Below are 13,476 nucleotides of genomic sequence, written 5' to 3'. Positions count from 1 at the left end.
TCAAGCAAAACACAACAATCTTATGTGTGTGACGCTTTTCTATCTTTTAATGAAGAGCCTTTTGTTCGTATAATGATCTAAGGCCACTCTAAGTAAATCAAATTTCCGGTTTTCCAAAAAAATAATGTCACGCAAATTAATTAGACGTGCATGTACAAGAAATGTCAAGACACGTAAGCCACACCGAACCTTAGAAGTTGACCAATGACCATCTCGGTCTTGTTTGACATGACGTGTTGGTCCAAACTCCAAAGCGTGCATTATCTCCAGATCTACGGCAACTGCAGTAATAAATTGGCACGTGTGAGCTCCCAATGACTAAAGTACACAACGCCCACAAATAACTTTGAATTAAAAAATGAGAATTTTCTCGAATTCCATTTATTTTCTTGGAAAAACAGAGAACTCAAACAAATATATAAAGAACATAACAAAGTTGAAGTCATCGGACCCATACCAGGAATGTCAAATGATGAAAAATATTAATATAGTAAGTGAAATTACTCACGTGTCGTAATAGAATAATTCATTGTACCTGCTTCATTTATGTGACTTCTTTTCTCTATCAACTTGGGTGTCAATAGGTCCAAAATCCGAAAATCATATTTAATTCACATCTTGGCAATATTATAAGTTATATTATTTGTTTTATTTGAAGATAACTATTGCACACTCAATAATACAATGGATCCAGTTCGTCATCGAGCAACTTATCGGTATTAATAATATAATATTAGTCAAATAAATCTAAATTCGATCAAAATTCTTCACGTAAAATAATTGGGAGAATCTATGTGCTTTATCTCTTCAAAGTCGCTCCAAAGTTAATTACGTACAAACTAATTTAATAGATAAAAATATAAATTCTATTTTAAAAACAATTGGTATTAAATAGAGAGGTCTAACCGATATATAAATACATGTTCATTCACATATACGATCAATGTGAGATTATCTCACTTCAACACTCTCATTACGTAAAACGTGACCAAACCGAGTAACAATTTCTCTCATATTTTGCGTGGGCTGAACAAATTCAAATTGTGTTAATGGACAAGTCTTTGATACCATATTAAATTTCATTTTAAAATCAATGTAGAAATTGCAAGGAGAAGAAGATGAGGAATTTGAGAGAGGGAGAAAGAGACAAAAAAGGGCTAAGATCCCATAATACAAAAGTAATCATGAAAATATATAAGAGAGAAAATAAATAGACAAATACAAATAGTAGGCTAAGATTAAAATACCCCTAATATAAATATATTATTCTAATATCCCTCTTCAAACTCACGATGCATTAGTGTGAAACATCGAAAGTTTGTAAACTAAGAATCGAAAACATGGAGTGGATTGAGCTTTCATAAACAAGTTGACGATCTGTATGCGTAAGTGATTAACAACAACGTGATGGTCCTATTCTGTTAGTGTGTAAAGTGAGATGACAATCGATCTCAATATATTTCGTGTGCTCATGAAATACAAAGTTACGAGTTACAAGTGCTCCATCTCCACTATCAAATTCAATTTCGATCTATTTGTTTTCTCTTTCCAAAGATACAAATAACATTTCAAACTTAGGTCGAACACAATACTTACTAGTGGCACCGAACCTTATGTCTCATACTTAACATTGAGCTCATGAGTAGAAGGTGTGAGCTATAGCGTGACATACAATAGATGCGAGAATTCCTTATACGTCGCTATCACAAGTATTAAGATTGCCTCACTACTTTTGGTCTCGTAACGTCCAGGTTTCGCCCATCTCCAGTTGTGCTTGACGAAAGTATGGAACTGTCTCATCACTACACATAATCTAAATATACTGAACAAATAAAAAATTTATAACAAAATAAAGTAAAATATGAGGGAAATGTCGAAGTGGCCAAAGCATTTCTTGACAACATGATATCACAAAATACATATGTTTCGTGATAATGTTGTCACGAAATATTCAATTTTGTCACGAATTCTTCATCAGAAACACATATGTTATCACAAAATACTATGTTTCGTGATAATGTGATCTCAAATATAAATTTTGTAACATCGATGTCACGAAATCTTTAACCAAATTGACCTTGTTGTCACGTAGACCCTATTATGTGACAACATAGTCACGAAATGTTCAACGGAAATCTAAATCAGTGTAGTGATTTTCGGACTACATATTTTGGGACATCATTCAACTAAACTTAGGTCTATTTGAACAATTCGAACAAGAACTACCCAGACTTAATACCTAAGCTAAAAATAAATAAAGAAACTTACCAGAAGATAAAGGTCGGAGCTTCCTGCAAAAGTGGGAGAAAGCTTGTTGCTGCGGAGCTTGGAAGTGATCGCTGCCGTAGTGAGAGAGAGGAAGAGCACGGACGGGTGAAAAATGAAGAGAAACGAGAGAGAAACGAGAGAAAAGAGAAAGGAAGAGAGAAAACATATATTTTGAGCGGGTACTGTTTTTTTCTTTTTTGTTAAAAAAAATGATAAAAGAAAATGTATTAAATTGAGATAAGGGTAGATCGGAGAAAAAAGTTTATCTCTTCTGATTTGGTCTTATTTATTGACATGTTTTTGAAAATTACACAAAGGTGGAAAGAGCCATTTTTTTTTGTCTTAGAATTAGAAATATCCCCAAAAATCCACTATATGGTGAATAAAAATACAGCAGTAATTAGCGTGCTTAAAGAAACATAGCAGTAACTCGATATAATTGAGCAAATTGGCATTTGAGAAAGATTGATTGATTATATACATTCACACAGTACGTGATTTCAGATAAGGATATCATTATTATATTGAGCAACAGGCAATCAAGTTTATTTATATATTTTATTTATGAAGCAGAAATATTTGAATAGTCTTTTTGAGGAGAATATAAACATCAATTTCAATTCTCATTGCCTCAACGGTCTCAACTCTAGCTCGATATTTTAGACAACAAGCTACCAGGTTTTACATGCTATATGAATGCATGTTGAACACTAAATCGATGTTATTCAACAGTTCGTATACATTTAATATATAGATAAAGACACTGGTCAATTCATATCAAGAACTATTCCTCTAAAATTATTATATTTTATAAGAAACAACTAGCATATCCTTGTGCGATTTTGAGATTCCACGTCTGATTAAAATACTAATATATGATATATGACAAACAAGACTAGATTTCTTTTTTCAATAGTCAACTCTTTATACAAGTTGATTTCAAATACAAGACTGCTTTATGAGTTGATTAGTTTTGTGGGATAAGATCGGTGACAAATTAAAGAAAAGTTACATTACAAAAAATTACCAATTTTTTTTTAATACAATCAATAATGGCACGGTAAGTAAGAGTAGACAAATCAGGTCTAGGTAGTGATGGATCTAAAAATTATGATTAAAATGATTAATTTGTAGTTTTGGATTGTAATTATTGTTTATTTCATCATAGATAAAATAATAATTTTGACGTTACGGTAGACCACTGTGTTTTGCGTATAATTTTTGTCTTTTCATAGCTTTCGTTTTCTACGGATTAGATTTGGCAAAATCGTCTTATCTTTAACCATAATTCTCTAGAATTTAACACTCATATGCTATCAAAATAATTTGGATGCCTGACTTACGATATCCCATTTGAACATTGTTGACGTCGCATTATTTTTCGTTGAATAGAACTTAAAGAGTGAAGAAACCAACGCTGATTTTTTTTTTTTTTTTGTAAAATAAAAAAGGAATGGTGTGCTAATGAACAAACTGTAAAGAAAGTTTAAGATGAAAGTTTGGCTATGTATTTTAACTTTAGGATTCAAATAATGTTGGCCTTAAGATGAAAGTTACTACGGCTTATAAATTAACTTAAAATCATGTCTATTTTGTTGTGTATACTTTGGGCCATAAAGAAAGTTTCCCATGATGAAGGTATATTAACATAATGTATACTAACTTTGGGATTCAAATAAACTTTATCATATGATTAAAGTTACCACGGCTTATGCATTTACGTGATTTGGGCTAAATAACTTGAAGTTGATTCGAGGACCTTTATCAAATAAAATAGATACTTGTTTTTAATATTAAATCAAAAGTTTAATTTTCTTCACCGATAACAAATTTCATCATGTGGATTATTGACTTCAGAATCAGTTGCTTACAACGCAAGTCTCGGCAACTGCTAGAAGGATCTGGTAAGACAGTTATAATTTATGGCTTTATTGTAATTAACATGTTAAGTCCTTGATTTATAAAAGCCTTAACTTGAGTTAGTAAGTTAGAGATCAAAACGTTGGGGATTGGGATCAGATTGAATCTTATGATTTGGGAAACACGAATTAACCTGACGAAGAGCTTTGGTCACATCAGTTCTTGAGAGTAGTGACGCTGAAATCCTGTGTAAGGGACTTGATTCCTGAGAAGTGTTGCACAAAATCACTGATTAGTATTTTTGATGTTCCGCAATGGTCGGGTCTATCAATAATGATCTTATAGAGTGCCCATGGTTATTTGTGGATGGCTTAGGCAGATTGCAAGCTCTACCCAGCTGAGTTCGACTCGACGGTTTTGAGCTTGAGTGGACTAATAGAAAAAATGGTTCATTTGAAAAATAACCAAATTAAACATTTGATATTGTTAAATAGTCAACTTTTGGTAAATTTTAAATAAATAGTCATATTCATGTATTTACAGACGTAAATATTAGATAAATAACCACCTCCATATATTAGGCCATGTCATTGTTTACAACTATTTACTTAAGATTTACCAAACGTTGGTTATTTAACAATATCAAACATTTAAATTAACTATTTTCCTAATTTTCTGAAAATATGCAACTTCACGTGGGATGATTAGCTCTAAAGTTATGAATTAGTATTTCTTTCTTGATAATTTCTGTAGTGATCCCGGTCACAGCGTTATGTTTTTGCTATTTGTTTGGACTTTTATATTTGTGCTCTTATTGAGATTTTCAAAACACAAAATAAATATCAATACATAAACCAAAAAGTTACAAGATGTGTTTATAATAGTAATATCAACTAAGTTCTATCAGTGATAATTTAAAAACCAAAATTTTGCACCATTTATTCGTCTGTCGATTTTTAGGACAAACAAATCTTTCAAATCACTGTTGTGCACACACACATTTGCCCCTAAACAAAAAGGTGAACTATTATCTCCACACTGCATTCAAAATATGATCCACAGCCTTACCGCCTCGAAGTCGAGGAAACCAGATCTTCAAGCAAAAACAAAACTCCAGTAGTTCTCGAACATATTATGTTTATATACAACCCGGGCTACGATTCACCTGCTAAACACGAGAGAACAAGTGTTTAATCAGCACTCGGCTGTTTGAATTTGATTATTCTTCGCAGATTAGGAATTTCCTAAGTTCCTCGGTAGTATTATTTTGCATTCAAGATCCTTCATGCTGATAAATGAATAAACAAACCTTAAAATCTCACCGTGTTTAGAATGTTGTCTGAGTTGTGAAAGTGCAACAGCAATTTTAGCCCCAACAAGGGCGTTGTTCTTCACCAACGCAATGTCTAGGTTTTGGTTACGGAACTGCTTTCAAATAAAATCAATTACAGAGATTTATATGGCAAATAAGTTTACTAGTTCATAATTCCTAATACATGTTCATTCAGCTTCCATTGTGGATATGATTACTCATGCCAGAACAAGTGATGCAAAACTGATTTAGATGTGTTGGCAAACAGTAATAATATATAGAAGGATACTTGAAGAGAGAGAAGCTCCTCCGGTCAATTCATTAACCCTTGCTAGCAAGAAAGGCGTTTCGGCATTTCCAGTTATGTTCTTTTCCCTGAGTTTTGGTTAAAGATGGTAATGTAATATGTATTGTACAGAACTGAAGTTAATAGCTAAACTATAGATATTTGTTTACCGTGCTTCTCCAATGGCTTTCTGAATTGCAGATTCAATTAAGCTTCCCGAAGCTGAATGCTCTCTTGGAATCGGAACCGCAATCAGAATTCCTGTTCCTGTACAAAGTCTTGAGTTTGCATCTACAAGAAGGTGAAAAGAGAAGGAAATCAAGCAGGTGTTGCAAATAAACTTCAAAAACAAGCTCAAAAAATTCACATATAACCAGCATTTGCGTTACCAATAAGCCGAGCACAGTCTTCAGGAGAATCTACACGGCAAGGCGCCTGGTTTTCATACCAAAATCAGATGATGAGGGAATAAGAAACCATCTCAATCACTTTATATTTTCTTCGAGAAAGAGGTGTAAAGTCGTATGGATTGGTTGCTCAATTTTATTCAATCCAATGTTTATTGTTCTAGGGAGAATTAAATCAACTTCAACAAAGAAGACAAGGATGTGACACGATGTTACCTTGCAGCCACTTGTTTCGGTAAAAAATGCTGGGAAATCATTGGTCTTATAAGCAGCAACACAAACTCCTTGTGTTTCCTGTGGCGAAGTTTGACCAAAGCTGTATTAGTTTTAAAAAAATCTAATGGAATAACATTAGACTACTGATTAGGATTTTTAATGCAAATAGTCCATAACCTATTGTGCCTGTGGCATTTGCATCCCTAAACTATTTTTTGGAGCAAAGTGGTCCTTGACCTTTTGATTTTGTAGCATTTTAGGATCAAAACTTCACTCACAAAAAAAAAAAAAAAAAAAAAAAAAAAAAAAAAACCCTCTTAACTATATATAAAGAGTAATATCGAGTTACCAAATATTCAAGTGTCCGGGGAATATCCAATATTGATTTTACACCTGCAGAAATAACGGCCACGGGTGTCCTCCCAAGCTCCGTAAGATCAGAAGATATATCCATTGCTACACAGAAGATACAAAGAATAAGTTTTCTGAATGTAATAAGCCAATGATAATCCTTGCAAAAAAAAAAAAAAAAAGGTGATAAATCACAAGATGCTTTTTAGGAACTTAGATATTGAGGATGTAACGATAATAAGAGATAACTAGGTGTTAGATATAGAATACTTGGGAGTTTAGATTAGCTGATAAATAAGAGGATTAGTAGAGAAACCATCATGAAAATTGTATGCGAGATTAGCGGGAAGAAGAAATTCCTACCGGAATGTCCGATACCTATCATTGTATTTTCCTTTTGTTTATGGTCTAAGTAATACAAAATAAACTAGTTTGTATCCATAGTGGCGATTGGGAAATGATGGATTCAGCTACAAAAAAACTAACTTTCACTGCTAACCAACTGGATACCAAATTATTAGAAGCTAAAAAGCAGAGAACAAATATAAGACCTTTAACCAGACAGCATCACAATGACGTAGTAGTTGAACCTTTTCTCTGACATGAATTCAACCTTTTTAGCAGAATTCTCAGAAAACGGGAAGTTTCAAAATGGTGTACAGAAAATCTGTATTCTGTCAAATATGCCTGGAAACATAATAAGCCTGTTACAGTTTGGGCCCTAGTTGCGGACTATAGACCCACAAAATCTGTATTAAAACCAAATCCTGGAAAGAAAATTCAACAATGTAACACTGAGACCACTAATCATCATCATCAATAGTGCGAGTTTTGGTGGTATTCTTATCATTGATTTCAGTCGTAGATTAATTTTGGAAAAGTGTATACTTACTGTGTTCACCATGTCTGTGCACGCCTCCAATCCCTCCAGTAACAAACACTGAAATGCCAACCTACAGATAAAACATTATAAACCAAATAATGAAGCACAAGATCTGGAAATATGAATATCAATGTTTGTGGAATCAAAACCCAGAATGATTTCAAAGGCGATACCAGTTAAAAAAAATAATAATTGATTACCAAAGAAGCAATAAACATAGTTGCAGACACAGTAGTTGCACCATTTCTTCTGGTAGCCACCTAACAATGGAACATGATGATATGGCTGTAAAAATAACGAAATTTTCTATGTATTATGAATTTTCGGTCAATGATTATAACAAGGTTACTTACAACATGTGCAATGTCTCTACGAGCTGTCTTTTGAGCCTTCTTTCCGAGTTTTGCAAGCTTCTCAAGCTCCTTAGTACTCAAACCTATGAGAGACAGAAAACAAAATGGTCAGCGCCATCAATAATGGGGTTTTCTTACAGCCATCTCTTGACAAGGCTCTCAACAAAAATTAACAAAATCTAGCCAAGACAGAATTTATGCATGCTCATAGAAATTTGAAATCTTCGTTTCTAAACCAACTCATTGAATCTCTTGAGAATTCTATGCACACACGACACATCAAATTATCATCAAAGCCGATACACAACAAAACAAAATATCATTCTAGTCTAATAAATATAAATCTTGGCCTAGTCTCCTACACATGAACATTTGGGGCACATTTCTCAAACATGATCAGATAAACTATTGTTGAAATCAAGATTAACTTGTTTAGTTTCCGCGGATCAAATTTATGAAGTAAAAAGTTATAATTATATATACCTACGCATGGAGTTCCATCTAAAATCGCAATGGTGGCCGGAACAGCTCCAATGGACCTCACAATCACCTCAACCTCGTTCGCCGTTTCAAGGTTTTGCGGAAATGGCATCCCTAATGCACAATCAATGATATTCAAAATTCAAACAATAATTAAGCTTCTAAAGAGCTGAGACGTTTAGTTACAAAATAAAATAAAAAGATAGACAGCCTCTATTAGAAAAAAAAAAAAAAAAAAAAAAAAAAAAAAAAAAAAAAGAAGGGGTCAGAGAAACTTGAGTTCTTGAGAAAAATCTCTCAGCATTTCCTGTTTGTTATTACCATGGGAAATGATGGTGGATTCGAGAGCAACAATAGCTTCTCCATTTGACAAAGCTTTAGAGACTTCTTCAGAAAGCTTGATTGAGCCAAAACTCTGTGTACGATTCGGGATGAACTGCCTAAAATAAATACGCACGAAAGCGAAGGGAAAAAAAAATATAGATAACCAGGGAAGTGGAAACTGGCACCTTGTTATCGAAGTGTTGATTCAAGGGATCGAAGTGTCTCCTGAGAGTCGACAACCTTGAGAGAGCCGAAGAAGAAGACGTTGATGAAGCAGAAGAATTCATTGTAGATTTAGATGACGAATAGGAAGCAAAACAAAACAGATTCTCTCGTTGCCCATATTTTAATTTATTTTTAAGAACGGAAAATTGACGAACCTATTACGGTATTACCTCTTACAATAACCTTTTGCATAAGAGTGATGCTATCAAACAAACTCACGATTTTTAATTATCCATACAGTGCGCCTGACACTTACGTGTACAATTTTAAACAGTTTTTAGGCTTTTTATTTGTAGAGTCGTGAGTCGTGAGTCGGGATAAAAATCATTACCGTTTCCATAATCAACATCGTAATTTGGACAATTTTATTACTGTTTGTCTATGAAAATTAATATTTTAAATAGATTTATGAGAATGTTATATTAACCTGTTTGGTTTGATAAAGTAATGTAATATCTAATTAAAAATAAAAGGAAATGATATATATATATACTTTGTGTTTTAGTAAAATGTCGAGTTTAATCTTAGATTTTTAAAAATGTCGAGGTTATACAACCTGTTTAACTAAAATGACGAAATTATACCCTGAAATAAACAACAGTGTCACGACTCTTCTTTTAATGAATTTTTATTAATTTTTCATTGACGTTTACTATAATATTTATATGTAAACAAAAAATATTTTTATTTATTAGCGTCATATATGTAATTTATTTAAAAACTAAAAAATAAACAACAGTCTTAATCGTAAACAACAAAGACAGAGGCAAAGGGATAAAAATCAACAGTTGATAGTCATCAAAATCACAGGTTCGAACATAGAATACAGGATTTAGAGTTGCAATTCGAACACAGAATGAAGTCATCTCTTGGGAAATATGAATTTTATTATTTAATTTCAATTTAAGTCTATTCTTATTTCAAAATTGAGAATATGGAAGTTAGGGTCTAGTTTGGATTTGATTCGGTTTTTCTTATATAAAAATTAATATCAATGAAAGGGAGATTTGTGACACTTATCCATTTCATAATATAATTTTGTCATTTTTGTTAAACAGAAGATATGAACTCAATATTTTTTAAAACCAAATGTTAAACTCGACATTTTACTAAAATACATGATATATATATTATATATATATATATATATGTCATTTTTCCTAAAAAATGTTTTTGTGATAATTTATATATGAAAAAATTAAGTTGTAATGTTATTAGTGATAATTTAATATAATTTTTATTTGGCATACGCGTCATTATCTTCTATGATAATTTATAGTATTATTAATTATTAATTTTTTTTATTTCGACGAAGAAGATTTATAATGGTTGAAGTTTTTATGGAAGACGGAATTAAAAAAAATTGTACCACAAAAACGACACCACCAACCTATATACAATTATTAAAGACCTATAATACTAATATAAAATTTATATAAAAATTGGCATAAAACCAAAGATAAGTTCAAAATGCATACTAAGTTCAAAACCAAATATAAGTTCAAAATGCATACTAAGTTCAAAACAGATAAAAAAAAAAAGAGTCAATTGAGTGGCAGTGGGGTTACCACCGGATCGTGCTTGGAGGTCACAATAGTCAGACTATGTCATGAGACTCGCATACGCTGTGGTGCAGTAGTTGAGATGCATATTGTAGTTTTGTTGGTCACCTCTAACAACATTGCAGAAGACATGATACTGAGGTAATACTCCAACTAAGTGGGGACCAGATACAACATATCCAACAATTTGAGGCGAATCATCATCTATGGAGTACATGGAGGTGGGGATGGGAACATGGATAGGCGCGGGCACTACGTAAGGTCATGCGTAAAGAAATGTATAGGAATCTTCACCTCCTTGGTACGACATTTATCAAACGACATTGAGCTAAATTGAATCGTGATGGAGTCGACATCATAATCACCAGAGGACATGGTGGAACCCAGTGTACTACTCAGTCTCAAAGTCATAGAATTGGTCAGACCTTATAGACATATTAATTTGCATGAGAATCAATCGAATACATAAAACATATTAATAAACATATCAAAATATAGTAGTACCTTCCAAGTGGATCGCGCGCTTCATGGTCTTCATCTTGCATAGCTTGGTATTCCGATTCCATAGTCGAATGATCATAAGGATGACCACCACCATCATTATCACCCACTACAACAAATACAGTTTTTCGGTGCGGATGACTTTTGGGTGCGACTTTTCGCACCTAAAAGTCGCACCAAAATTACTTTCGGGTGCGACTTTTCGCACCCAAATGTCACTAAAGTCGCACAAAAAATTTCGCTGATTTTTTTAAATTTGGGTGCGAAAAGTCGCACCCAAAAGTCCAAAACATACTTTTGGGTGCGACTTTGTCGCACCCAAAAGTCCAAAACATTTGGTCTAAAAATTTAGCGGGATTTTGTTCCCTCTTATTTGTTTGTTTTTTTTTTTAGGGATTCCCTCTTATTTGTTTTCACCAAAGAATCGGGAAAGGAAAAAAGAAAGAAGAAAAGAAAAGAAGAGAGAAAGGGAAAGAGAGAGACCGAGAGAATGAGAGAGAGATAGAGAGCCGAGAGAAGAGTATCGGCCGATGGAGACCGAGAGAGAGGAAGAGAGCGAGGGAGTGAGCCCGCGGAGGAAGAGCGAGGCCGACAGCCACCGAGACCGGGCCACTGGACGCGCGCGCGGGCTGAGAAGAAGCGAGCGCCGCCGCGAGCCGCTGAGCGCGCCGCCCACGAGGAGACGCCGGAGAGCGAGAGAAGTAACGTCCGGGAGTTGATTTCGCGAGCAAGGTAAGGAGATTTCATTCTCAGCCAAGAATTTCGAAAGTTAGGGTTGAGAGTTTGATTTGGGGGTTTTGATTTCGGAGTGAAATCTGAGGTATAGGAATGTGAGTTAATTTGTGCGTTTTGTATTCTCAAGATGTGCTGGATTTACATGAATCTGTAGCTTTTAGTGGGATTTATCACAGGCTATTTTGTAGAGTGCTTAAATGGATTGTAAGAAAGAAGATGAAAGCAGTAGTGTTGTTTTTATTAAGAGCTTTTGATGCTCTGTGGCAGTGCCTTCGTGGGTGAACAAGGTTACAGAGACAATAAGGGATCCAAGGGTGGCGGTGAATCTTACTTTCCGTAGTCCGTGGAAGTCCATATCATCTCTGGTAATGCTTATTCTCGAAACATGATAAGATTGAATAGGCTTTGTTTGTCTTTACTAGAAATAAGATAAGATTGTTGTGTGCCTAAAAATCATATTAGATGATGTGTTCTGTCTCAGGTACGTACGAATGGAGTCGATGCCTTCTTCATCACGCTCCACCCCTACAAAAGACACCAAAGAAAATTAGAGGTTTTGATTTTTTAACCATCATGTTAATAAAACGAGCAGTGTTGTATTGTTGTAGTTTAAAACAATGAGCACTATTGTATTATTGTAGTTCCATAGTTGTAGTTTAAAAAAAGTGCATCTGTGAAACGAAATGCTAACATTTTTATTTGTCTTGGTTTAAGGTTTCCTGCCCCGAAGTACGGCAAAGGTATTGTCTCTTGTATACATGAATACCGGAATGAGAATCAAGGTAAATAAACAGCCTCATTTTTTGGCCTGCTATTTATCTTTCTCTGATGTGTTGTTGTTTTCCTTGGATGCCACTCAGCCTGCTCGCCCTTATCACAAGCCACAAGGTTTTAGCAAGTTCAAACTCATCTCCACAACCCACTTATGTTTTAGCCTTAAGAGCAGGTAATCAAAATCATTCTTTTTCTATTCTTCTTCCTATAGCGAGCTCAGGTCCAATTTACACTTCTTCATACAATGAGCTAACTCTTAATTTTTTTTTTATACTCTCGTGATAACACTTGCACTTTCGTTTAGGTGTCTTTTTTGGGGTAGAGAGGGTTCAATACACATGCCATCTTCCCTGCGTGAAACTCTGAGCTGCTGACCCACGACCATTGAATTAGGTACAGTGCTTGCACGGAATCTTTATTTATCTAGTTCTCATTTTGCATACTAACTTCCCAGCGATTAGCGAAGTCGTCATTGTATTCTAATGTTGGAGATTGGAGTAATTTTTTTTTTAATTCGTTATATTATATATGTTTGTGTGATCATTGGTGGTGTTGGATTTAGATCCGAGGCTGACGGCTAGGCACGGAGGCGGGCATATGCCGATGCGGATAGTGATGAGTCAGAGCCTGCATCTTCCCGAGGAAGCGAAGCTGTGGGACATGTCCGAGGCTCCCACCATAGTGGCGACTCAGAGGGGAGCGCGGAGGAGCTTCCAGAAGCTTCTCGCCTCGAAATGAGTCGAAGTGGTCGAGTTCGACATCTTGAACCCTCAAGAGGTGATGGAGTATTTTCACGACCGCGGATATCTCTCCGTTCTCTGGGAGTGTGGGGGTACATTAGCCACCTCCGTTATCTCGTCTCGAGTGTTGCACAAGGTATCCACGGATTCGTCGGGTATATTTGTAATTTACTAGAAATGTAATTCAGCTGGGTCATTG

The 13,476-nt window shown here is 34.6% G+C and overlaps 1 protein-coding gene and 1 long non-coding RNA gene across 8 annotated transcripts; one reads left to right on the top strand and one right to left on the bottom strand.

Annotated features, from left to right (window-relative positions):
- Positions 1 to 1,386: 1,386 nt before the first annotated feature.
- On the bottom strand, positions 1,387 to 9,117 carry LOC149404608 (indigoidine synthase A family protein). 7 transcript variants are annotated; one of them, XR_016294747.1, is made up of 16 exons: positions 8,926 to 9,117; positions 8,738 to 8,831; positions 8,420 to 8,530; positions 7,937 to 8,019; positions 7,784 to 7,843; positions 7,593 to 7,653; positions 6,699 to 6,805; positions 6,350 to 6,427; positions 6,116 to 6,161; positions 5,897 to 6,017; positions 5,730 to 5,815; positions 5,438 to 5,534; positions 5,197 to 5,293; positions 4,322 to 4,393; positions 2,269 to 2,339; positions 1,405 to 1,802 (listed from the first exon to the last, which is right to left on the bottom strand). XR_016294747.1 is itself a non-coding variant. In XM_089606454.1 (13 exons), exons 1-13 carry the CDS (start codon positions 9,025 to 9,027, stop codon positions 5,290 to 5,292), a joined length of 1,050 nt encoding a protein of 349 aa, XP_089462580.1. In that variant the 5' UTR covers positions 9,028 to 9,112; the 3' UTR covers positions 4,907 to 5,289. The 7 variants fall into 7 exon arrangements, 3 of the variants coding, with proteins under 3 accessions (XP_089462580.1, XP_089462579.1, XP_089462578.1); XR_016294741.1 differs by having other exon boundaries at positions 1,387 to 1,802; positions 2,269 to 4,393; XR_016294779.1 differs by lacking the exon at positions 1,405 to 1,802 and having other exon boundaries at positions 2,048 to 4,393; positions 5,451 to 5,534.
- Positions 9,118 to 11,342: 2,225 nt separating this feature from the next.
- On the top strand, positions 11,343 to 12,711 carry LOC149404607 (uncharacterized). The gene is made up of 3 exons (XR_016295465.1): positions 11,343 to 12,128; positions 12,245 to 12,545; positions 12,624 to 12,711. It is a non-coding gene; the product is annotated as an uncharacterized LOC149404607 (long non-coding RNA).
- The last annotated feature ends 765 nt before the right edge of the window (positions 12,712 to 13,476 follow it).

The sequence above is a fragment of the Urtica dioica genome, chromosome 2 (genome assembly GCF_054948205.1).
Source record: "Urtica dioica subsp. dioica isolate 48M chromosome 2, U.dioica_male_clone48M_v1_H2, whole genome shotgun sequence".
NCBI lineage: Eukaryota > Viridiplantae > Streptophyta > Magnoliopsida > Rosales > Urticaceae > Urtica > Urtica dioica.
This window is presented reverse-complemented; position numbering and strand designations above follow the sequence as displayed.